This window comes from Natator depressus, chromosome 5 (genome assembly GCF_965152275.1).
Source record: "Natator depressus isolate rNatDep1 chromosome 5, rNatDep2.hap1, whole genome shotgun sequence".
NCBI lineage: Eukaryota > Metazoa > Chordata > Testudines > Cheloniidae > Natator > Natator depressus.
In genome coordinates this window covers 15,402,459-15,428,359 of record NC_134238.1, presented here as the reverse complement: position 1 = coordinate 15,428,359, position 25,901 = coordinate 15,402,459, and the positions used below count along the sequence as shown (strand labels likewise).

The window sequence follows — 25,901 nt, the reverse complement described above, 5'->3', positions numbered from 1 at the left end:
AAATAATATCACATCTACTGCTTCACCCCATCCAGTAGTCCAGTTATCCTGACTAAAAGAAAATTAGATGTACTGAAGAAAGAATAGAATCCATTTTCCAAGGAGTATACAATCTACGCATATGAATAGGTACAATCAGTGGCACCAAATTATCATGAGGTGTATGAAAGTCATCTCATGACAATAAGGTGACCATCTGTCCTGTTTTTAAATGGACAGTCCCATTTTTGGGGACTTTTTCTTATATAGGCGCCTATTATCCTACACCCGCTGTACTGTTTTTTCACAAAAAGAACGAGGAGTACTTGTGGCATCTTAGAGTTGCTATCTGGTAACCCTACATGGCAAGGACAGTTTATGACCACATACCTAATTTCTGCAAGGATGCCACAGAATTTTTCTTGCATCAGCCACTTAAGACTTTTGTGATTGGTGCATAATGTGTGGGGACTTTTTTATTAGTTGCTGTTGTTAATAATTTATTATTAAATTATATTTTGTAGTCTGGTTGTGCCCAGGACCCTCACTCCAGGATTCAAATAAGTAACAAAAAAGATCTGGGGGTTTGGTTCTGACCCACTTTCCGTGATTATACCTGGTATCCTCTGCATTCCAGGCTCTGTGGGATTTTTGACATGAAAGATGTTACATAAATGCATATTAATTATAAGTTTGAAATCACACAACTGACAGTTTTGTCATTTTCTTAGACGCTGGAGGTCTCAGTACTGGGAAAACCCCCAACACCTCTAGTTTTAGTCTTTTGCAGCACACTTTGAATTACCCAAATACATGTTATTTGCAGACGCTCCCTTGGTCCCCTTCTCGTCTATCGCCCAGCTCAGCTCCAGCACAGCACTCCCTAACTGAAATCCCATCCCACCTCCTAGACTCTCGCGAGACTTCGAGGTTTCAGGAAATCTCCCAGCAGCCCTTGTTCTTTCTCTTCCCCGGTGCGGGCGGCCCCTGAGGTGAGTCTGTTCTGGTTGCTGCGCCCGGCTGCCCCGGACCCGGCTTCAATCCGCCGCCCTTCGGCGCCATCCTGCCCTGGGAGTCCCGGAGCCGGCACCGGGCGGCGAGGGGACGGGCTCAGCCGCCTGCTGGCACCGATATTTCCGTGCCCGGGGGCCGCCACAGGGAGGCCGGGGGAGGGGGAGCAAAATGGCGGACTCTGAGTGCCCCCGCATGCAGGCTCCGAAAGACCCGGATGTGCCAGCTCGGGTGAGGAGCTGCGGAGAGGGCGCGGGGCGACAGAGTCCGTATGTCGGGGCTCGGACGCCGGGGTGGGGGGACTGGGCTGGCTCACTGCAGCCGGAGGCGCGCTCTGTGCGTGGCTCGCTAATCGCTGCCCCTGCCTCTCCCGTTAGCGTCTGGGTGAGAGCCCTAGCTACCCCGGGGAAGTGAGGCTGTTACAGGCTGCAAGGAGCCCACTCGCTGGCTGGACTATTTGCGTGCTCGTTCTTGTGCTCGCGCTCATTGCTGTAGGATCTGAGCACCGGTGCCCAGTGCACTAGGGCTAAAATGTTACGGCAGTGGCTAGATTTCTGTCTGAAACTGTCTGGGACTAAGATGTTTTAGGTAACACTTGTTTATAATTACACGTTCTCTCTGTGGGTGCATGTATGTCTATGTGGTTTATATAACGAGTTTTCAGTATGGAAATCCACCTCAAAGAATGGTTCTGTGTAAAAAAAAAAAAAAAATTCATGAGTCCCCCGTGTGTGTGTGTGATCTCCCAGAACTCCTGATAGATTAAGGATGTTTTACTGTTGTGTTGCAACAGGCCACACACAATGTGAGTGGTTTGTGAAAGGAGTAGGTTTTAAGGTCATGTGTATAGTGTATTTACCCTCTTAAAAATGCATGCTGGCAGTGTTTCCATTCTAATTTATATCAAACGGTACACAAACTGTTCTTACAAACAGCTTTCATGAGAAGGTTCTGGCTGCAGTGATGACTTTCTTAGGACACCTTTGGATTAATCATGAAAATAAAATGGATTTCTGAGCAGCTGCTTCTCTCTGCTATTTCAGCCAAAGTAAGAAATAACTGCATATTGGACACGCATGTGATAGAACTTTGAAATCTATCTCTTTGTTAATGTTTTCCACAGGTAAGCTCTGAAAATGGTCCGCTACTCACTTGATCCAGAGAACCCCACCAAATGTAAGTGCTTTTTCAAGTATTGGTTGCACTTTTCAGGAATCAATCAGGTTCTGTAATTTCAAAATGTTATTTTTTGTTTCCATAGCATGCAAGTCAAGGGGTTCTAACCTTCGAGTCCACTTCAAGGTATGCGGAGTGTATGTTTGGAAATATTTTTTTTTGAGAATGTAAGGAATAGAAAAAACATTAATTTTAGAAGAAAATGCTTTCTCCCTTTGTATTTCATGAATTCATTAAAGTTACTACTTATGCAAGTACAGTAGAATAAAGTAGTGTCAGCACATGGGTAGTTCTACTGTGTAAGACTAGGTGATCACAATGGTTCATTTTGGCCTTGGAATCTATTAAATCTATTTGTAGTGGTAGTGTTCATAAATATAGAAACAAGACAGTCCGTGTCCCAAGGAGTTTGCTGTCTGATTATTATACAACACAGTGGGAAAAGCAGCTGCTTATAATGGGAACGTAGGAATTGATATATATCAGATCAGACCAGTGGTTCATCTAGTCCAGGGATTGGCAACCTTTGGCCCACGACCTGTCAGGGAAATACGCTGGCAGGTCGGACGGTTTGTTTACCTGCAGTGTTCTCAGGTTTGGCCGATCGCAGCTCCCGCTGGCTGCGATTCCCCGTTCCAGGCCAATGGGGACTGTGGGAAGCGGTGGCTAGCACATCCCTCGGCCTGGCCCACACCGCTTCCCGCAGCCTCCATTGGCCTGGAATGGCGAACTGCAGCCAGTGGGAGCTGTGATCTGCCGAACGGGCAGATGCTTCAGGTAAACATCCACTGGTGGGCCGGAATGGTTTTTCCCTGATGGGTCGTATGCCAAGGGTTGCTGATCCCTGATCTAGTCTAATTCTTTTGTTTCGGGCAATGGAAAAGTGTTCAAACATGTTGGTTTAAATGTTTTGTTGTTTGTATGCTTAGGGATAGAGACATCTGAGAAGTTCTGTTAAATTTCATTAAATTATTTTTTACTGTTAGTAAAGACCATTATGCTAGTCTTACCCATGTCATACTGACCATCAAGGAAAAAATATTTGCATAATTGCAGTGTAATATCTGGCTACATATGAAAGAGTGCATTCTTTATTGTTGGAGAAACAGTGTTGTGTGGCTGCAGTGATGACTTTCTTAGGACACCTTTGGATTAACCATGAAAAGAAAATGGAATTCTGAGCAGCTACTTCTCCAGAGGTTAAATTTCGTCTGTCATGCATCTTCCTACATTTGATAGCTATTAATTCATCTTCCTCCTTTCAGTTTTCTTATATGGCTTTGAAATTAATATGACCCCTTTTTGTTTCCTTGATTTTCTAATTGTGTTTTGGTTCAGTTCTGAGAATAGCCTTTACTGGCTATTTGGCTCTGAAGTAGTGGATGAAATAGCATTAAACTAGCCCAGTCCCCACTATAATAGAGTGTATTATGTGAATATTTTGTCTGAACCAGCTGAATATTTGTAAATTTTTATGCATTTTATTTTGGCAAACATTGTCCAAATATCAGTAGTCGTATAATTAATAGGAACTATAATCAAGGGTTTGGTCACTGCTGCTTGAAAGTTCTGGTCCCCCACAGTGACCTCAAGGAGCAGCTAGGTTATACAAGAACCACAAAACTGTCAGTTGAAGTGGCAAGTGGATGGGGCTTATGGTGCAGGAAGCACAACATTCATAAGTCAGTCCGTGATTATGGAATTCAGTACTAGACAGATAATGTCTGCTAACCTCGTTGCATTCAGAACTAAATAAAAAATAATCTTACTCTGCGTTTTATTAAGCTCTGCAGAGACAAATTATGCAACAAAACAAACTAGAACTAATCAGCTATTTCCCCTTCTCTGCTGAGTGCCTAGATGGAAGAATACTTAAATTGCCAATAAAAAAAGAACTTAGAGAAACCTATCCATGAATGTACAATACTTTGTTTTGTTGCTAGAACACTCGTGAGACAGCTCAAGCTATCAAGGGCATGCATATCCGGAAAGCCACTAAATACTTAAAGGATGTGACCCTAAAAAAGCAGTGTGTTCCCTTCCGTCGTTACAATGGTGGAGTTGGCAGATGTGCTCAGGTAAGAGTTGAGATTGAAATTTGGAAAGACTCTGAATAATTGATTCTCATGATAGAAGAGGGCTAGGTTGCATTGTGTGTAGCCCACCACTGATGACGAGCAAAAAATGGTGTATTTAGATCATAAACAAAAAAGTATGAGCTCAGTCCATTCTAATGAATGTAAACCTCTGTATAACTTCACATAGTTGGCAGCCTTTGCTTAGGAGGTCCAGGGCAGCAGTCATTAGCAGTACTGTAAGTCAGAACTGATGTGTTCAGACATGCATTGGGGAGGCTGACATTATAGCACTCATATCTTTTAAAAAAAAACAAAAAACGTGCACACAAAGCCAACTTGGACATGTATATAAAATGAGAGGACAGATGTATTTTGGTTGATCCTGGACACTGGTAAAGGGGAATGGAAAGCTTGTGGGGGGCTAGTTGCATTTGGAAAGAAAGTACAGTCATTTTGGTGTGTTAGCTAGAAAAGCAAAAAAGGGATTTCATCCTATATTTTTGGGTTAGAATTGCTTATAGAGTTATGTGCATTTGTGGTTGCTATGATGACTTTCTTAGGACACCTTTGGATTAACCATGAAAAGAAATGTGTATTCTGAGCAACCTTTGTAAAAGACAGGTGATTGTTTTTGTTTTGAGTAAAATTACAACTAAACTCTTTAACGTTCCAGGCCAAGCAATGGGGCTGGACACAGGGGCGTTGGCCTAAAAAGAGTGCGGAGTTCCTACTGCACATGCTCAAAAATGCTGAGAGTAATGCTGAACTCAAGGTATGTTGAAAATGCAAATGGACATGTACAGTTTAACGCAGTGGTCCCCCAACTGTGGGGCCTAGCCCCGTATGGGGGCTTGGAGGAATGTCGGGGGAGCGCAGTGGGGCCCAGACCAGCCCCCTTGGTGGGGGTTGGGAGTGCTGCTCCGCAGCAGCTTGGCCGCCAGACCCTGCTCCTGGCTGCAGCTCTGCTCCTGGCCTGGCGGGGAGGGGGTGGACACATTCCATTATTGATAAAGGGGGATGTGAGAGGAAAAGTTTGGGTACTACGGGTTTAAAGCAGCTCAAAATCTTGGATCCAAATACTCCTAAACAATGGTTAAAAATCTGAAAGGTCAGAGGAGTCTGGAGAGCTTTGAGTTGTGTACTCAGGTCTGGATCTGTGGTTTTGGTTTGGTGCCGTATCTATTAACATTTAAATTATGCAAATCTTTGGAGCACAGAACAAGGTGGGAAGTCTTATAAATTATACCTAGTTCATACACTAAATTTTCAACTTGACTACATAAAGAATGAGTACATGTGTCAAAAATGAGTCTAAGATCCACAGTTAGGTCTGTGGTTTTTTTGTTTGGTTTTTGTTTGTTTTACACATGGAATACTTGCATTTTGTTTATAGTGTTGTAACACTAAATTGTAGTGACCTGTGGTGGCAGTGATGACTATCTTAGGACACCTTTCGAATAACAATGAAACAAACTTCATTTCTGAGCCATCATAATATTGAATGTTTTTTGTAAAAGGCAGTCTGAAATTTTTAGTCTTCCTGAGCTATTAGTTGGCTCTTCCACTTTATAAATGCATAAAAATGTTATGTACTTTTGTGAGATTTGCCATGATAAACTAGCACATATTCCCATGCAATAACTCCAGTTTTCGTGTTCCGCCATTTTTGGTACAAACAAATGTTTTGTTACTAGAGGAAAATAAACCTAGAATAAACCTTACAAGTTTCTGTTGCATTTTTTCAGGGTCTTGATGTGGATTCTCTGGTAATTGAGCACATCCAGGTCAACAAGGCCCCCAAAATGCGCAGGCGTACCTACAGAGCTCATGGTCGTATTAACCCCTACATGAGCTCCCCCTGTCATATTGAGATGATCCTCACTGAGAAGGAACAGATTGTTCCAAAGCCAGAAGAGGAAGTTGCTCAGAAGAAAAAGGTAAGAAGATAACTTATTTAGTGGTGGTATTATTGAGTGGTTTTGCTCTGAACTTGTGTATTACAGACTTGTTCATTTGTCAGTGTGTTTTAAACAAATCTGAATTTTTAAATTTGCATTTTTCAGATAAAATTGTTGCTATTATGACTATCTTAGGACACCTTTAGAAATAACCATGAAAAAAATGCATTCTGAGCAACCTTAATAGTGTTACAATTTAAATATACCATTCAGAATATGAAAGGATTCTCTGTACATAACTTCACTGAAAGGGATGGTTTTCATTTGTATGCTTTCCAGTCCCTGATTTAAAAATAATACTTCTAATTATTCCTGAAGAAAAATCCACATGATAATGTCAAGGTAAAATAGCCACACTAAGAGGACAGCTGGTGAAATAGTACATGTTTCTAAGGTTTCCAAACTCTTATGTGAAACTGAGAATGACAGTGGCCTAATTGTAGGCCATGTTGTTGTAGCTGTGTTGGTCGCAGGATATTAGACAAGGTGGATGAGGTAATAATACCTTTTATTTAACTTTTGTTGAGAGAGACAAGCTTTCAAGCAACTCAGCTCTTTTTCAGGTGTGGGAACGGTACTAAGAGCGTCACAGCTAAATAGAAGATTGAACAGTTTAGGACAGGGGTTCTCAAACTTCACTGTACTGCTACCCCCTTCTGACAACAAAAAATACTACACAACTCCAGGAGGCAGGACTGAAGCCTGAGCCCTGCCACCGCAGGTGGGGGTGGGGGGCAAAGCCCGAGAGCTTCAGCCCCAGATGGTGGCCTGTAACCTGAGCCCTGCCACCCAGGGCTGAAGCCCTTGGCCCCCAGCAAGTCTAATGCCAACCCTGGCGACCCCATTAAAATGGGGTCGTGACCCACTGGAACCGCTTAAGTAGTTAGCATGTATTCTAAGGGATGACTCAAGGTGAAGTGGCCTGATAAAATACCCCTGTAGTTATAGGACAAAGGGGGGGGGGAAATAGTGGGTTACTGATTTTTTTGTAATAAGCCATAAATTCAGTGTCTTTATTAAGACCGTGATTTTTAGTGTCGAGCAAAGTTATGGATTTAAGCTCCCACGCTTGTCTTTTGAAAGTGTTTTGCAGGTTTCCTTTGAGGATGAGGATGGATAGGTCACACACAGAGTGGTGGTATAATCTCTTTTGTAGATACAGATTTTCATTCTTTCCTTTTTATTTTTCAGATCTCTCAAAAGAAGCTGAAGAAGCAAAAACTTATGGCTCGGGAGTAAATCTGACAAAACAGATGTACATAAATAAAAAAGAAAACTGATATCATGTGTGCTTCTTTTCTTGGGGAATTAACTTTTTTCAGGGTTTTGCTTTGTTGAGCATAACTTATTTGTAATATTTAATGGGTGGGGTTTTTTGCTCTATTTAAATATTTGCATGTTACTATCTGAGATTCTTCAAGGCTTTAAAAACTGCTTCTTTCCCTACTCCTTTCTAAACAGTTATTTATAAATTATCTCCCAGATTGGAGTTTGAAAATTGTATGTTTGGATTATTAACTATGGCCTTCATTATAAGACACATCACAAAAGTTTCAGTAAAATCAACTGGTAGTGTAAACTTATTTTACAAAGTGTTTTGACTGCTTTTTAATGAACTTACCTTTGAAAGTTGTGTAATGTCCAGAGCTATGCCTGGTCTTTCATTTCTATCCCCACTACATCACTTTGGAAGCAATATTATTTTAGCTTTCATAAATGAGAACAGTAGATTGAATAACTTGTAGTTGTCTTAGTTGAGGCAGGAAATTTAGTTTTGCATATATTGAATTTATTGCTGAAAGATGGCTATACATTTCAGTAGATTTAACTCTTCTATTTACCCACAAACCAGTGCAGCATGTGCCGTGTTAGTGCAGATTTCTCCATCCTGTCCCATCAGTTTTTCAATCATGTTCTGTTGGAAGACCACTTTTAGGAGGTGACTGATACCCATTTGATCCTTGGCATCTGGGGAGCACATGGGTACATTATGATGATTTTCTGTGTAGATAGCTGTCCCATCATGAGCATGGACTGAGTCCAACCATTTATTTCACCTAGGCTGCTAAGTTCTCATTAGTTACATTGGTTACCAATGACCAGAGCTGGATTTGAGGTGATAATAGTTGAAAGGCTTCCAATCCCCTGATCAGTCTTGTCCCTGGTGTATTTGTATTCTTCTGGGAATAGATTAATTTGCTTGTTAACCTGCAGAATTACTCTAAATAGCACCATTTGACATCTGAAGTCTTGCATTTTTATTGTAAAAACAATTACATGTTTGGGATTTGTTAGTATTATGACATTGTTCATTTTTATAATATTGTCTACAATGCAAACATTCAGAAAAAGTTTTTCCTGAAATTAGGAATTATTCCTAGCCTGTTTTCTCGTAATCTCAGTAGTCTTCCTTTCTATTCTCCCCAAAACCTTGGGGAAATTTAAAGTATTTACATCTCTCATGTAGCAAAGTTTGAGGAATATATTTGATCTAAAAACACCGTACTCAAACTGATATTCTGAGTTGTACTGAAGTAAATGCGTGGACAAAATTGAACTGATTGCTATTAGATTTATTTCTTCTACAAAATATAAAAATTACAAGTCAGCCTTTAAGGTGAAATCCTAATTTTAAAGCAGAGATGGGCAACTTTAAGGTAGTAAAGGGCAACAAAATCCACTAAAAGCCTTTGGTGGACTATATAATCAATATTGATTTATTTATTGCGTAACTCAAATGTTTGACGGTACAGTATGTTAGCATACAGCTAAATTATTCACAGTGTAAAACCAAAGTTCTTAATTTAAGAAAACATTTAAACATCTTTCATTAATCTTTTTCAATATGCAGAAGAGCAGGGGATTAATAAATGAAAATAGCAACATGTTTTTTCTCTGCTTATTGTTACAGTATCTACAGTGAAACTTGAGGGTGAGCCTCAATGTATATATCAAATTATCTCTATCAATTTTAGTGCATCAACTCCTTAAGATGGCAGAGTGTTTTCATCTTTCAGTCAATTCCTTTTCTGACTTCAAGTGATTCAGTGTAGAGAAGTTACTTTCACAAATGTAAGCGCTTCCAAACATAGAACAGTTTCGACAACCACTTTTTCAGATTTGGGAAACAGGACTCTGAAGCAGTTTCCAAAACTGAATATCACTTTCAGTGGCTGCACCCAAGAAAAAATCAGCCTGCAGTTTGCAGATACTGTTGCAATTCAGAAGGCTGGTCATTGACAACAGCTGCAAGTGGATCATTAAAAAGGATCAGATGAGGCTGAAAACTTGTAAAATTTGTTGATATTAAGCATGATTTCAACATCAGTAGTGTACCTGCTAAACTGACTTGCATTTGTGCCATGCTGCATGCAAGTGCAGCACGTTGTAAAGTGGACAAAATCCAAATGCAACAGCTGAGTCTTTTGAAAAGTGCACCTTTGCTTCTGAAACTATCCAAGTGATCAATGAGGTCTGACAAGTCTGGTCCATGCCTTGCAATTGCGGATTCCAATAATTCAGAGGTTCATTTGTCAATAAAAAATACCCTATTGAAAAGAAAAATAGAATATTCCAGCTTTTCCAGGAACATCTAGTATCAAAACTTGCAGTGTTTTTCAGAAAAGCAATTATCTCTTTGAAGTGCAAGAAACCTCTCAAAAAGCATTTATCACAGTTCAGCCATCACACTTTACATCCACTTCTTTGAGAAAAGCCACAAATCTGTGAAGATACAGTGATGTGTTACCACTTCCAATCAAGTTTGTAACTCACAACCAGGTTCATGTTGAAACTTGACTGTTAGTTCACTCACAGCAGGTGCTCCATCTGTAACAACAGCCACCAACTTTTCAAAAATCTGCAACTGCCTCAACTACACTGAAAATATCTGGACCCTTTATGTGTAATGAGGTTACCTTTTTAAGTTCTTCGTGCAGATGAAAATTACTATCAACCCAAGAAGTGCACAGCCCCTCCCTCTAACACAGGAGTGGGCAAACTTTTGGCTTGAGGGCCACATCAGGGTTCCAAAACTATGGAGGGCTGGGTAGGGAAGGCTGTGCATCCCCAAACAGCCTGGCCCTTGATCTCTATCTGCCCCCCTCAGAACCCACCACTGATCCAACCCCCCCAATCCTTGTCCCCTAACTGCCCCCCTGGGGCCCTACCCCTTATCCAACCCCCCCCCCCGCTCCCTGCCCCCTAACCACACCCTGCCCCCTGACACTCTCATGCCTATCCAACACCCCTGTTCTCTGACTGCCCCCCCCATCTCTACCCCATCCAACTGCCCCCTGGGACACCCTGCCCCTTATCCAACCTCCCCGTCCCCTTAACATGCTGCCCAGAGCAGCATGTCTGGCAGCTGCAGCGCCCAAAGCCAGACACGCTGCCCTGCTGCCCAGAGCACTGGCGGCGCAGTGAGTTGAGGCTATGGGGGAGTGAGGGCTGAGGCCTCACTGAAAGAGGAAGGGTTGGGGTCAGGGCTCCTGCTTGTGTCCCACTTTTGCCTTTTGAAAAGGTGGTAACCCTATTCCCATTTCCCAAGCATTGAACAGTACTACTGATATGGTGCCTAATGAGACTGACCTCCTTTATAAAGTGCTTTAAGGCAGCTATTGTCAAACTGTGGTCCACGGACCACTCCATTCAAGCGGTCCACAGATCATTCCCTCTAAAGTGCACGCCTGGGTGGCTGCCCAGAGAGAACGAAGGGCCACCCACCTAATTAGTGGAGCAGCGCAGGCATGCCTTCACTAATCAGGTGCCTGGACCCTGGAGAAGACGTACATGTAAGGTGAGGTGGTGGCCTTGGGGGAAATAGGGGGTAGGTGAGAGGGGGCAGTGGGTGAGAAGAGGGACTGGGGGGAATTTGGGACATGCAGGGCTGCGGCAGCCAGAGAAAGAGGCGACTTTCCCCAGCTCCGGGGCTGTGGCTGCTGTGGAGAGACCCTCCTCCTTCCCAACCCCAGCTCCGGGGCGGCCGCGGCAGGGGAGAAAGGGCACATCCGTGGCACTAGAAAGGTAAGAGTACGGCTATTAAAATATCAGTTGTGTGCTTTTATTTGTAGAACAAAAAAAAATGCTTATTAAGGTTTTTTATCCAGAGCTTTTATTCAAAGCGCTTTGCAATAGTTGGTTAAGGGTACACGCATTTAGAAAGGCCCTTAAGGGGTCCGCCGAGACCCGCAGCAATTTTCAAGTGGTCCGTGGGGGGAGAGGAGTTCGAGACCCACCGCTTCAGGGGATGACAAGGGGCAAGAGCGAGGCCCGAGGATCAACACCTGCCTTCCCGCTTCCGGTCGGCTCGGGGGGTTTTGGGCTCGGGGACCTCTCCGGGAATGCCGAGGCTCGCTCCCAGTGGGCATCCGAAGGTGATCACGTGGACCACACGCGCGCGCACACGCACACAGTGATTGTGACGCAACTAAACGCCGGTGAGGGGGGGCGTACAATGACCTGGCCTGCGCTGCGGGGAGACGCCGCTCTAGCGTTGCACGCGCTGGGGTCGGTAGCTCCTGTTTCCAGTTCCCTGGCGGCTCAGCGGAACTGGGGGGGGGGGGTCCGCTCCGCTCCGCTCCGCTCTAAGCCGCCTCTGGACTCTCCCCGGCCGCGGCTCTTGGCGCTCCCGGCCGGCTCGAGACACGGCGGGCGGGGGTAGAAACGGTCCGGACGCCGCAGCTTTGGCCGCTGACGCTTTGCCTCTGGTGTCCTGGCGGTTGGCGGCCACGGCCACGCCCACCCATCATGTTTTGCGCACGTGATCAACGGGGCTCCTTTTCCCATTGGCGCTGGGCCGGCAACGTCATCAATCCCGTCCGGAAGGCGGAAGTGAAGAGGCGGCTTCCGGCGCGGCGTCGCTCACAGCCTGGGTGGTGCTTGGCTGCGGTTGGGGTCGTTGTGGGAGAAGGAGCCGGCAGGTGGGTCCGTTGCGGTTAGGGAGTCCCTTGTCCATCCTCCCCCCCCGTTCATAATGGGGGGCTGTTCCCTCTGCCTCCCCGCGCCTCCTGCCGGGCGCCGCCCCTGCGGGAAGGGGAGCTGGCGTCTCCCTGATGGCTTCCCCCGGTGAAGGGAGAACCCCCCCTCCCCGCGCCCGCCGTCCCTGACTGAGCCCCCGCCCCACCGGCTTGTCCCTGCGCGGATTCCCTCCTCCCCTGCCTGCTTTCCTCGTTCCCCTCATTTCTGGTGCCCTGGACGCCCTCCCCCCAGGCGAGGTGGAGGCGGTGAAAGACGCCAGGCCCTTCTTGCCCTATGCCCAGGGTTGCCTCTGGTCTTGTGGAGGTGGCTGGACCCCTGGCGTTTTTTGTGCTTATCCTTTCTCTCTAGCTTCTGGAAATAAATCCTTTTAGGAATCTGTGTGTCATAAACAGGAAAAGAGTTCACGTTTTTGTTGGTTGGTTTCAATCCTTTGTGCTGGTTTTCTAATAGAAAACTTCTCAGTCAACAATTCCAGCTTTGTGGCTGCAAAAAAACAAACAACCAAAAAAAAACCTCTTGTGTAAAAAGAATACTAACCTTGAAACCATCTGGCCATTGAAATGTAATGCATGCCAGTTCTGGTCTTTGCTGGAAGACATTTTGGGAGAAGGGGTGTCTAGACATACATTGTTTGCTTGCATGCATAACTTAATGGAAGAGTTGGGATTGACTGAGGTTTAACAAAGATTTCCTCTATCCACAATGTTAAATAGAGTTTATGAAAACAAAGAATTTAACATTGACTAAAATCCCTTCCCCTTTCCATTGCTCAGCCTTCACTTTCTTATTTGCTTGTTTCATGAACTCTCTATTCTTAGTCTTTTAGATAGCACCTGAATTTCTAATATAAAGAAATAAGCAGGGAAATTTTCAGGTCCCCTTTATACAACATGAAGAGGAGGCAGAACAGGGTGACTAATTTAAGATCTTCATTATCTTGATTGAAGTTTTTCTTAAATCCTTATTTTAAGTTACATACTTTAAATACTGTATGTGGTTCAACTTTACCAAGAGGATGAACCTATACTGGCATTAGAAAAGGTTCAGAGAAGGGCAACTAAAATGATTAGGGGTTTGGAATGGGTCCAATATGAGGAGAGACTAAAGAGGCTAGGACTTTTCAGCTTGGAAAAGAGAAGACTTGGGGGGGGGGGGGGGATATGATAGAGGTACAGTATATAAAATCATGAATGGTGTGGGGAAGGTGAGTAAGGAAAAGCTGTTGTTCCCATAATATAAGAACTAGGGGCCACCAAATGAAATTAATGGGCAGCAGGTTTAAAACAAATAAAAGGAAGTTCTTCACTCAGCATACAGTCAACCTGTGGAAATCCTTGCCTGACGAGGTTGTGAAGGCTAGGACTATAACAGGGTTTAAAAGAGAACTGAATAAAATTCATTATTTGCCAAGATGGGTAAGGAATGGTGTCCCTAGCTTCTGTTTGTCAGAGGGTGGAGATGGATGGCAGGAGAGAGATCACTGATCATTACCTGTTAGGTTCATTCCCTTTGGGGCACCTGGCATTGGCTACTGTCAGTAGACAGGATACTGGGCTGGATGGACCTTTGGTCTGACCCAGTGTGGCCATTCTTAGTTTCTGCTCCCAGTGAAGTCAATGGGAGTTTTGTTGTGGTCCTCAGGCAAAGCGGAATTGGACAACACAAAGGCAATTTCAGATAGTTCAGGTCCAAAGTTTGGGTAATGTTTACGAAAACTAATATGAATTTCTAAATTTCACTAGTTCTAAATGTTTCAGTGAAAACAGTATTTAGTCGAGGACTAGTCGTGTGTCCCCCCCCGGCGCGCGCACATTGTTTGCAACCCGAACACTGCATTATAGAAACAAATCCACTGTTTCTATTGTATAAGCTGTTGGAAGGATGAATAGTAAGCAGAAGACATGTTGATGTAAATTAGAGACTTAAACTGGTTTCTTAAACTTAAAGTATTGCAAAGATTTTTATAAGTAATTTTTTTTTAGGACTTTTTAAAATGTCAGTCCCTTGGTTTTCAGTGCTATTTTATTGCCTCTTGTATCAACAGATTCTGTCAGAGGATTGGAAAGAACCATGGTGTGCATTCCTTGTATCGTCATTCCAGTTCTGCTCTGGGTCTATAAGAAATTCCTTGAGCCATATGTCTACCCTATAATTTCACCTTTCATTCAGCGCATATGGCCTAGGAAAGCTGTGCAGGGAACACGGGCCACCAAACAAGGCCAAGGAGGCAGTACTGGAACTATTCTGGGGACTTCAACCACAAACCTAGGCCCAACAGATGATTCTGGAATGTATAAGGTAAGATATTTTAATGCATATGGGAGGGAGGTAGCTAGCTAAGCATGGAATCCCCAAGTAGAGCACCCTATAACAATCCAACCTGGAAGTCACAAGGGCATGGTGGATTGTTTTGGGGGAAATTCAGATATGACAGAAAAGGTTGTGAATGTCTAACCAGGTACAGAGTAGCAGCCATGTTAGTCTGTATTTGCAAAAAGAAAAGTAGTACTTGTGGCACCTTAGAGACTAACAAATTTATTTGAGCTTAAGCTTACGTGAGCTACAGCTCACTTCATCGGATGCATCCGATGAAGTGAGCTGTAGCTCACGTAAGCTTAAGCTCAAATAAATTTGTTAGTCTCTAAGGTGCCACAAGTACTACTTTTCTTTTAACCAGGTACAGTTTTCTCAAGTAGGAAGAACTATTGCCCCAAATCAACTTCCGAGACCTCTTAGAGAGAACAGAATCATTGTAGAATGGCATGCTCTATCCCAGCTATAGCTAATAGTTCTGCTTAAAAACTTTTCTGACTCCTTACTTTTCCACTCCAAAAAATTCAGGAATTAAATCTTAAATGACAATTCATCTGATGCATTAAGCAGAACAGAAGCCAGTTTCCTGTACTGGCTCTGCAGTCGCAGTAAACAATAGTGTGTACTGACCAACATGTTTCAAGTGCTGTGGTTTTTTTTAACATGGTAACATTTTTGTACCATAATTGCACTTTAATATCCAAAGAAATGGGCATAAGCTCTTCTATATACATTTTTTTTTCCTCTGGCCTTTTAGAAAGTAAGAATTGTATATAAGGCTGTACCTAACTTTTTTAAATTTCAGTCTGTTAGTGCAAATTTCTCAGAACTGAGGCAGATGTTCTGAACTCTTCCCTTCATTCTTTCCTCCCCAACTAAACTCTAGGGTTCTGAATGTGAAGAATTTTTTTCTTTGACATGGGTTCATGGTACTATCTTTTACTTCCAATTTCAGATTGAAAGCAATGGGGTCGCAAATGGATTCACTATGGAGGGATCAACGGAAGTTTCTGACAAGAAGACTGATTAAAGGAACTTGTTCGTTAGGAACTTCTCATTGCTGCACAATGTGAACTGGTGATATTGTTTCCTCTTTGAGATTTGGTGGCCCTTCTACCTGAAAGGAAGCATGAGTTGTTTGTAGCAGAGGGTTTCCTCTGCCACTGAAATGTGTGAATTTAGCAGCTTTCTCTTTAAGATGTTTGAGAAGTTGTTTTAAACTATTCTTATTCCTTACTACATTTTCCTCACTGAAATTCTCTGCATCTGTAATGCAGTTCAGATGATATGGTTAGATATCCTAGATTAATTTATTTTTATCAATAAATGAAGCTTTACATGGTAAATGTGTCAAATTCTTATAGTTGTCTTGTAATTAATCTAAAATCTATGTATTTTACAACAGTTCCTGAAACTCAAACTTCATTGTAGCTCAGTACTCTGCTCTCAGAGCCGCATGCAAAAGGTTAGGGTTTCATCCAATATAGTTTGATGGAGTAGCATGCAATCTCTTGCTCTAAGAGCTATAACTCTCCCCATCCCTGCTAAAGATGTTATGGATTGTACTGAGGACACCAGCGTGTTTCTTGGCAATGCTCTGAAGAAAATTTATAAAAGATATCCACCTGGTAATCAATAAGCTAGAATAGGTGCAGTATTTACAGGATATATTTAGTTTATTGGTGGAAGCAGAAAGCAAGCCTGGAGGAATGGCAGGGACGTAGCATGAGAGAATTACTATTTTTGTGTGCAAGCTGCTGTAGTTAAGATGGTAGATGTCAGAATTGTAAAATTCAGAATGAGTCCAGAAAAATCTGGTTAACCTGCTTGTGTAACTTAACTAAAACAAACTGGCATTTTATTAAAACATTTGTTTCTTATAAAAATGTTTCTAGTTTCCTTTTCTTTCTATTTTAAAATTTTTGTTCTCGTAATGGAAAGGTCTCAAAGCTCAGGGGAATATTATATAGACTGGGACCCCACTGCAGGGATGGCATCTGAACTGCTTGCTTTGTTTGTGGTGGCTTCCTGACTTCTCATGCTGTGCCAGGTCTGACCCCCAATAGAAAAAACTGCTTCCTGTCCTGCTGTGCTCCATTAATGGAAACTGTGCTGTTTTACATGCTCTCAGCTCTGCAGAGTGTAAAGGTAATAGTCCCTTTCTGTATACCTCTCCAGTGCAGGTGGGATACTGTTCTGTTTGGAGTGGTACATGAGCTGAGGCAATTCAGAGGACAGAAGCAATAATGACCCATGGGTGGAGGGGCTCCTACTGAACAGTCCAAAAATATGTGATCAGTCTGGAGAACTATTTTGGGTGGTTCATGGAGGGCATAACTAGGAGTAATGGAATGAAAATAGGAAAAGTTACTGATGTATATCAGGCTCTGGCCCACTCTTCCAATGCATGTGCCTGGAGCCCCATCTCTTGGGATGTCCTAAAACTGAACTTGAAAAGATAATAGGAAACATTCTTGTATGACTAATACATGGTAGAGGGGAGGGGGAACTGAACTTCTTATTTTAATATTCCACTTAACAGTTGATTATTTTATTCTGTATGGCACGGGTAACACCTGTAGTTAAAGTTCCACAATAAAACCCTGTTGCAGTTTTTTATAACTTTGCCAAACTTCAACCATTCAGGTTGAAATTTTCCATGCTTTTAGTGCCTGTCTCAGCCTGAACTTTAACTTCAAAAAAAAAAAAAATCATTCAGTTGATCCCAAGAATGAGATTAGGGGAAAGTGTTGTTTTGCCCAGGTTAAATTTTTTTGCACCCATTTTGTTGAGAAGCTTTAGGGCTAATGAGCTTTGGAGCAGGGACTTGAAATTTAACCCGGGTCTCTTGTTCCTGTTGCTGTCCCTGTGAACACTTGCCCAAGTTATAAGCCTTTGAAAGATCTCAGTATGCAGATAGTCAGACTTGTTGTTTTGGCTTCACAGTTCTTCCAAAGATTCCATTTGTGTTGAGCATGCTCTAGCTCAGGGCTGTAGGGGCCATGCAGGATCTTCCCTGCAATGAAGCTGCTAGGAAAAATTACATTCAAAACACTAAGGTTGCAAAGTCAAGCATTTGTAGGCTAGGAAATGACACTTGTTGCAGAGGGTAATGGGGTGAGGAGGGGAACATGGCCTCTAGTGGCAGATGAGGCAACAGCTCTGCCCTGAGGATCACAGGTGAAGGCAGAGTCTCTGCAAGCAGGAATCCATAAAATGGATTCTACAGAGGGTGCTGGAGCTGATGCTGAGATTGGTGGGTTTGTCACAGCACCAGCCAGTCTGCAGAGTCATGGGATATGGTTCACACATTCCCCTTCTGCAGTCACTCCTCCCTGCTTCTCTCTTAGGCCTCCTGGATTTCTTGGGAGGCTCCCAACTAGATTATTACTATTCACTCAGCAGAAGCATGAGATACTTAATTGAATAGATATTGATGGACATAATAGAAAATCTTAAAATAATGTGCTACATAGCTATATACATACACACACTGGATGTTGCCAGAAGCAGGGTAAGTGATCTGATAACCCAAGAATCTGATGTAGTATGCCAAATCCTATGTTCCTATCTCTGTAACAGTTGCTTTTCCTTCCACTTTTTATATTTATCTGAATTCCCATGAATTGAAAGTACTGTACTATTATCAGAAAATGAAATTAGGCCAAGACATTAAGGAATATCCCAGAATATCTCAAGAGGTAATGAGAAAAGCCTCTGGCTATAAGCAGAATTAATCAGAAGCATGACAACTGCAATATTATAGTTGTTTCCAGTCTTATAGGAAAGTGGGTGTTATATGAATCCATGAATAGGACCCAAGTTCTGTGAGTCAAGGTTATAAATGTCCCAATGTAAAGGGGACTGTGTATGAACAATAATGATTTAAAAACTAAAATCTAAACAAGTTAAATATAGACATTGACTGATGGAGTCACATCACTCCACATTGGACTGTGAACATATCAGATCTTATAAGCTAAGCATGGATGCAATTAGCAATTAAATATGAGACAACCAAAGAAAACCCAAATCCTGCAGCCAGTAGTGTATGTGATGCAGTAGGTAATATCTGCAGTGTTTTTGTAACCCTATTGGTCCCAAAATATTAGAGAGACCAGTTGGGTGAGGTAATATCTTTTATCGGATCAATTTCTGTTGGTGAAAGAGACAAACTTTTGAGCTTACGCAGAGCTTTTCTTCAGGTCTGGGAAAGGTACTCAGAATGTCACAGTTAAATGCATGGTGGGAGCTCGAAAGCTTGTTCCTTACACCAACAGAAGTTGGTCCAACAAAAAGATATTATCTCAGCCATCTTGGCTCAGTAGGTGATAGTCTAGTGGGCCCCTGTACTGCTGGTGGTTTTGGAGGAGACATACAATTGGGACTCCAACCACACGAGATCATTAAGATCCCATAGTACTTTTTGCATGAGTTTACATTAATTCTAATGTCCTGACTAAATTAGCTATACTCTACCTACTTAAATTCCCCTGTAGAATCAAGGGGATACAATTTTTTTCTTTCCATCCTAAAATATGGTTATACACTGTTAAACAGCTTCTGTGTTCCACCCCTAAGGTAATGGCATTTATTAGTGGATGAAGCAATCCCCAGTTATAGTTTGAGTATTTGACAATCTTTTAACTAACAGGTGCAAAGTGAATCATCCTGGATCTTATTATCTGGGATCTCACTCTACTCTTGGGAGCATTTATTAAACAAAACACCTCTTGGCTGCTCTCCTGTCAACATCGATACTGCTGCTTCTTGAGGATGGTTTAATTATGCTGAGGAGAGAGCTCTCTCCCATCGGCATAGTGTGGCTACATGGGAGATCTTACAGTGGTACAGCTGCAGCGGTATAGCTGAGCTGCTGTAAATCTGTAGTGTAAACACAGCCTTAGCCCCTGTGCCTCAGTCAGGATAACAGCACTTTCCTATCTCACCGGGCTGTTGCGATTGTGAAGTGCTCTGGTACTATAGTGATGAGAGCTGTATAAGTACTTTAGATAGAAGATTAGATAGTCTTTCTTAAAGCTTCAGCTCCTGGAGTCACATGGTAAATGAGAATATTGGCATTTGTTTAATAGAAAGTTTCTAATAAACTTCTCACAGTTGTGAAAGAAAAACATGAAAAAATAGATTCTAAGGACAGAAGGGACCACTGTGATCATCTAGTTTAACCTCTTATATAGCCCAGGCCATATCCCTGCATTAATTCCTGTTCAAAAATAGAACACATCTTTTCGAAAAACATCTAATCTTGACTTTAAAATTGTCAGCAGTAGAGAATCCACCACAATCCTTGCTAACTTTCTCTGTTAAAAAGTCCAGTATGAATGCTAATAGTTTCAAAAACCAGAATGCAAATAAAACAAGTCCAACGTGTATTCTTTAAATCGAATGAACCCAATCTCTTGAGCTTGTCTCACAATTTTTTAACACATCAGGTTGTTAATACTGCCTCTCTCTTGTTAGGTTTTTATACCAGGCGTCTCTGGATGACTTCTGCTGTCTTATGTATCTTGAACATTAATTGCAAGTTTAAAATTCAGGCCTGAGCCTTTCCCTTTTCTCTTGGCTTATGCCCTACCCTGTGATTTAAGACCCCTTAACCAATATTTAAAGCATCTTATATTAAGGGTAAATTACACCACACCCTGGAGATAAACTTTAAGGCACTGACAGTAAGTCAGCACAATTTGTAACACAGCAACATGGAGAACACGGCAAGGAAACTTTGCTGAATAATGCAGTAGGAAAAGGCGTTCAGGTCATGCTCCTGAGGCAAGGACAGTTCTCCCTCTCCCCATTGCAAGGGAGAAATGCCTGATTCAAGCCCCTCTCTTGTCCTCCAGTGAATGGTAACTGGGGTAGATTTCCCTCCCTTACGGGCACTTCCCCAGGGCAGGTCCCCCACCTCTCCCCCTGCCCTCTTCTAGGGGCACACTACCTGGGGCAGGTCCCCTCCCCTCTCTTCCTTCCCCTCCCCTAGGGGCACACTACCTGGGGCAGGTCCCCTCCCCTCTCTTCCTGGGGCAGGTCCCCTCCTCTCTCTTTCTGCCCTCCCCCTAGGGGCACACGACCTGGGGCAGGTCCCCCGCCCTCCCCCTAGGGGCACACGACCTGGGGCAGGCCCCCCTCTCCCCCTACGTGGACGCGCTCAGCAGGAGTTAGGCAGGCTGCTGCTCCAGCGCTCACGTAGAGTCTCCCCCCCCGCAGAGAACTACATTTCCCAGCATGCTCCTCCTCGCCTGTCGCCGGCCGCGGACGGACGCAGCGGGGGGAGGGGAAGCTGCGGCGGTGACGACGTGGAAAGATGGAGGCGGCCTGATCCTGGCGGAGCCAAGGGGTGTGCGGGGTGTCCGGAGAGCGAGCCAGCCCGCCCGTCAGCCGCGCGGGGAGGGGCGCGACAGCCGCCGCCCCTCGCCCCCTCTCACGGGAGCGGGAGCCAGGTGAGTCTCCGCCCCCTTTCCCCCCTCCCAAGGTGCTGGGCTGAGCATCTCTGGGGAGAGGGGGTGGTGCCTGGAGGGGCGGCTTAGGGTTGGCTGGGGCTCGAGACGTGGGGCTGGCGGTTGGTTGTGTCTGGGTGGGGGTCGCTGCTGCCCGGGAGATGGCGGTTGGGGGGCGGGGGCGGTGTCAGGGGCGACGATGGGGGCGAGGGGGGGAGTAGGACTGGGTGTTGCGATGGGGGGCGGGGGCGGGCGATAGCGGGTGGCAGGTGGAGGAAGAAGTGGTGTAATGTAAGGAACTGCTCCCTGTAGGAACGTGCTACACCTGATGTAGCTAATTCCTCCAGCGAGCAGTTTCTCACACTGTCGGACTGTGCTACCTGGAGCAGGGAGAGGTAGTGAATTGTTGCCATTAGCAGTTACTGGTACGTAGGGTTGTTCTTATGTGCAGACGTGTCCTAATTTGCTAAAACTTGACAGTGCTGTGGGGTGAAAGCATAAAGTGTTCAGCTTCCAAACGATCCTGCCTGGATTCATTGCAGTGGGATGTGGGACAGGTGGATAATTTAAACTCTGAATTTCGTTAGGCTTCCCTTCAGTATACTTCTGTGCTGGTGCGATCTCCGACCATTATAGTTCGTCACCTTGGCAGGCATGCACAGGCAGCAATGCACTTGTCCTGTTGCCTCGACTGAGAAAGGTTTCTGATCAGAGGGAGTGTAGATTCCAGGGAGCTCCTGTGGTAATAGCTCATTGGAGATGAAAGGGCTTGTTCAGAAAGACATTTTGAAGTCTGTATGGTAAAGATGAGCCAGATGGGTTTGTCTCCATGCAGCTATATTTTATTCTCTGGGGGCTGGGTAGAAAGGAGAGAGAGAAGTATTTTGGATTTCCTCTTTCCCTTACTGAGGGCCACCTATGCTCACCTGAAATTTTTCCTGGCAGAAGTAGTTCCTATCTATTTATTACAGGTCAAAATATGGCTGCCATCCCACAGAGACATTGGTGGTGGTGGAGGTGAGAAGAGGGCAAAAAGTCTTTTCCCTCCCCCCAAAATACTCCCATGCATGTGGAAGCCATAATGTTGCGGCTGCCTGATGGCAGATGGGTAGGGGCAGAAGGCACTACAGCTGTACCAGAGGTGGGCAAACTATGGCCCGCGGGCCACATCCGGCCTGCAGGACTGTCCTGCCCGGCCCCTGAGCTCCCGGCCAGGGAGGCTAGCCCCCGGCCCTTCCCCCGCTGTCCCCCTTCCCCTGCATGCGCAGTGGCAGCACGGCTTGCGCCCGCTCACCTCCCAGGCTTTCCAGTAAGCCTGTCTTGCTGCTCTGAGAGGCATGGTAAGGGGGAGGTGGGGGTTAGATAAGAGGCAGGAGGTCCCAGGGGGCAGTCAGGGGACAGGGGGCAGTTGGATGGGGCGGAGATTTTGGGGGCGGGAGCGGGGACAGTCAGGACACAGGGAGCGGGGTCGTTGGATAGGGGATGGGATCCTGGGGAGTCAGTTAGGGTCGGGGGGTCCCGGGAGGGGGCAGTCAGGGACAAGGAGCAGGAGGGGTTGGATGGGTTGGGGAGCCTGTCAGGGGCGGGGGTGTGGATAGGGGTCGGGGCAGTCAGGGGACAGGGAGCAGGGGGGTTGGATAGGGGTTGGGGTCCCGGGGGGGGCGGTTAGGGGCGGTTGGTCCTGGGAGGGGGCAGTCAGGGGTCAAGGAGCAGAGGGGGTTGGGTGGGTCGGGGATTCTGAGGGGTGCAGTCAGGGGGCGGGAAGTGGGAGGGGGAAGATGAGGGTGGGGGCCAGGCTGTTGGAGGAGGCACAGCCTTCCCTACCTGGTCCTCCATACTGTTTTGCAACCCCGATGTGGCCCTCAGGCCAAAAAATTTGCCCACCCTTGAGCTATACTGAGCACCCCAGAGAAGCCATGCACTGTGTGGTGTATATACTGCTACATCTACTCTATACTGGTGAGGGCAACCCTCACTCCACAGCGCTCCTGGTGGCCCCGAGGCTTCCCCTCGCTTCCACCAGCACAAACACCCCTCCTACCACCACTGCTTGAAGATGTACCACCTTCTCCTCCTCCACCCCATTGTTCAAGCTTTTAGCTATAACTGAGCCTGCAGTTGGTAAAGGGCTCATGATCTCTATAAAACATGACGTAGGATGATTATAACTGTTACTACTGAGGATCTCAAACTCAGACAGACCTAGTGGGGAGGCAAAGTGTTCTATGGAAAAACCAATGTGGTGGTTTCGGTGAGGTGAATAACTTTTTAGAGGTTCAGGCTTCTCCCATGAACAAACAAATGAGCCAGTGAAGCAGTCTAGCAAAATAAACAAATCTATCCTGCTGTTTACATTAGGAGCATAATTGATGCTGAATACTGCAGCTGACAGAATGTGATCTAAACAGGTACCACACAGATCTCTCTCTCTTTCCCAGAGCTTTTGGCTCAGCTCTGCACATGCCCATCCCAGTCACACTCCCTGTTTTCATATGGCTTCTCTCACTCAACACAAAATGAAATACACACAAGATGACATTTGGAAAGATGAGAGTTTCAGTTGATGAACCTGCCAGGTAATAGCTGCTGCTGGAAATACAGCAGGAGAGTATACCAGAGAGGCCTTTGAAGAATTTACAAGGGGAATCCAGAAAGTTTATAACTTGGGATTCTGCAGAAAAATATAGGGAAGTGAGCCAGGATTTCCACTGACTTGCTGTGTAACCTTGGGCAAGTCACATCACTTTGTGTGCCTCCAGTTTCTCCTCTCAACTTTCCCCTCCTCTGGTCCAGGGGTAGCAAAGTGTGACGGAGGAGGGTACCTCTGGCCCAATTTGCTATGAATGTGACGGGACATCAACCTGAGAGCACAGCATGAGAAAGTTCAAAGGTAGAAAACCTTTAGGGATGATTGATGCCTTGTCACAATTTGTTACCATTGTGAAATCCCCATTGTAAATGTGGACTCAACTATAGAGAGGTATTTTTCAAAATACAAAACCTTTACTATTGTAACAAGATATATAAACAAGAACATTTTAGTTTTCATTCCAACAGTTTTTTTTTTTAAAAAAAAAACAAGCATCTGGACATATTTATAGATACAGTTATTAACACTTTTTTCTTTACTGAAATGTATAGTACTGTTACATTTCTCTACTTCTCATTTATATTGCAGCAGTGTTATTTGAAGAAAACCAAAATACTCCTCTTAACAAAATCATTCTACAATGTACATTTTAGTTAAATGGCTGAACTATGAACACTTGTTGCATCTGTACTCTTTCTTCCTATCAGTCAGGTTTTCTTCATTGATTCCCTCTGGAAGGAGTGCACATGTGCCCACCTCTTACAAGAGTCGCACTGCACCTTTGATAAGTAATAGATGAGAAAATTAAATCACAAAACTAACAATTGTACAGATCATTTCAACTAACTGGTAAAAGTTACAAAATAATATTGTTTCAACATATAATCACTCAAGATATGACTATCAGCAGCAGTGGAAATACTTGCTACTGTGGAATTATTACAAAAATCGTGATCCTTAGGCAGGTTATTACTTTGGGACAATATGCAACTGGCTACATCTTCGGCCATGAGCTTTGTTCTTGTACTGCACATAAAAATATTCTCCTTACTTTTCTGCTCCAATGTATGGTGTGTGTTTCTCATACCATTTTGTGTTTCCTACCATCATGCCATCTTTATTTTTTTTTTTTGCAAGTCACATAATTGCAGTATAAGCAGTAGTCCTCCACACTCTCTGAAAAAATCAATAAAATGTTGTCAAATTATGGTTATATTGTGACCAAAACTGTAAATAGAAGGCTTGATTTATTCATTAGTATCAATTACACCAAAAAAATTACTGGTTTGCAAATACTTTTCCTTTTTGGGGGTGGGGTGTGGGGCTCATAGTTGAAATTTTATTTGGAGCCTCACTCTATGATTTTCCAAATTTTGGTTTACTGCTGGTGGTCTATAAAGATATCGACATAGATTTCACTGCTTTATCAATAGCAACCATTCACTCCCACCACATTTTTAATAGTACTTACAGACATTATTCATGCAGATTCACCATTAGAGAATCAAATATGTGACACATCCCATTGTAGGTGTATTAAGATAACTCTTTGTGATATGACTTTATTCCATTCTTTCAGTTATCTTCCCATATGCTATGGGCCCATTAAGTATATGTAACAAAGTTATTACCTGACTCTTTCATTAAAAGAATTGCTATTTTTCTTCTAAATGTAGTTAGAGCCGCTTGTGTGGTTTCTATAGTACTGTAGTCTTTATACTGTAAATATGTTTCTGCAAACTAATAACACTTCTAATTGGAAAAAACATCATCATCATGTATCATTAACAATCAATATTGAACATCTGGTATTGAATACCTTTAGGATTAGTGGTCCACAGTTGTGCCCATCACTTTGTCTCTTGTGTTCCACTATTTTGGTTTTCCAATTCCCTGACAGTTTTGCTGTTTGTTGGTAGAGGAAAGACCTGAAATTTGAAGGAAGTACAGTTGCCAACTATATAAGAGGGTTTTGCTTTTTCTTGCAATTTCTGTACATGTTTTGTAAACCTTTCTTTCTCTGCTTGCAAGGACTGAATGATCACATGTATACACTTGGTTTCATATAATTGTATCTGAGTCTTATGCTACATATATCACTTGCTTTGCTGTGGCCAGTGTTGCTACTAACACCTCATAACTCATGCTAAATGCTAGTATTTTGTGACCAATTTGTTAGTCTCTAAGGTGCCACAAGTACGCCTTTTCTTTTTTCAGTGCAGTAGTTAGCTGTGCTCAAATCTCACAAGTTCACTCAATGTCCATTATTAAGCACAAGTGCATGGTGTTTCCATTTCTCTTTGTCGCTATCTGGAAGATATTATCCTCATTGTAACAGTTTTTAAAAACAATTTTCACAATA

At 43.9% G+C, this 25,901-nt stretch overlaps 3 protein-coding genes and 5 non-coding genes across 10 annotated transcripts in view; all 8 read left to right on the top strand.

Moving 5' to 3' along the window:
* The first annotated feature begins 911 nt into the window (after positions 1-911).
* On the top strand, positions 912-7,487 carry RPL17 (ribosomal protein L17). Its single transcript, XM_074952352.1, has 7 exons — positions 912-971; positions 2,114-2,166; positions 2,252-2,292; positions 4,110-4,244; positions 4,918-5,016; positions 5,990-6,181; positions 7,394-7,487. The coding sequence occupies exons 2-7, from the start codon at positions 2,127-2,129 to the stop codon at positions 7,439-7,441; spliced, it is 555 nt and encodes a 184-aa protein (XP_074808453.1). The 5' UTR covers positions 912-971; positions 2,114-2,126; the 3' UTR covers positions 7,442-7,487.
* Positions 1,946-2,012, top strand: LOC141988315 (small nucleolar RNA SNORD58). The gene has a single exon (XR_012639736.1). It is a non-coding gene; the product is annotated as a small nucleolar RNA SNORD58 (small nucleolar RNA).
* Positions 3,286-3,352, top strand: LOC141988312 (small nucleolar RNA SNORD58). Its single transcript, XR_012639734.1, has one exon. It is a non-coding gene; the product is annotated as a small nucleolar RNA SNORD58 (small nucleolar RNA).
* On the top strand, positions 4,784-4,850 carry LOC141988313 (small nucleolar RNA SNORD58). The gene has a single exon (XR_012639735.1). It is a non-coding gene; the product is annotated as a small nucleolar RNA SNORD58 (small nucleolar RNA).
* LOC141988316 (small nucleolar RNA SNORD58) lies at positions 5,669-5,734 on the top strand. Its single transcript, XR_012639737.1, has one exon. It is a non-coding gene; the product is annotated as a small nucleolar RNA SNORD58 (small nucleolar RNA).
* Positions 6,317-6,381, top strand: LOC141988317 (small nucleolar RNA SNORD58). Its single transcript, XR_012639738.1, has one exon. It is a non-coding gene; the product is annotated as a small nucleolar RNA SNORD58 (small nucleolar RNA).
* A 4,368-nt stretch (positions 7,488-11,855) lies between the features above and the next one.
* On the top strand, positions 11,856-16,345 carry C5H18orf32 (chromosome 5 C18orf32 homolog). The gene is made up of 3 exons (XM_074953889.1): positions 11,856-12,123; positions 14,226-14,479; positions 15,450-16,345. Exons 2-3 carry the CDS (start codon positions 14,252-14,254, stop codon positions 15,522-15,524), a joined length of 303 nt encoding a protein of 100 aa, XP_074809990.1. The 5' UTR covers positions 11,856-12,123; positions 14,226-14,251; the 3' UTR covers positions 15,525-16,345.
* A 4,425-nt stretch (positions 16,346-20,770) lies between these two features.
* Positions 20,771-25,901, top strand: part of DYM (dymeclin) — a 392,088-nt gene continuing 386,957 nt past the window's right edge. For 2 of the 3 annotated variants that reach the window (XM_074952350.1, XM_074952349.1), the window contains exon 1: positions 20,771-20,952. The gene's annotated coding sequence lies outside the window, so the exon portion shown is untranslated. The remainder of the gene's footprint in view (positions 20,953-25,901) is intronic. The other variant, XM_074952351.1, reaches the window with a different exon arrangement.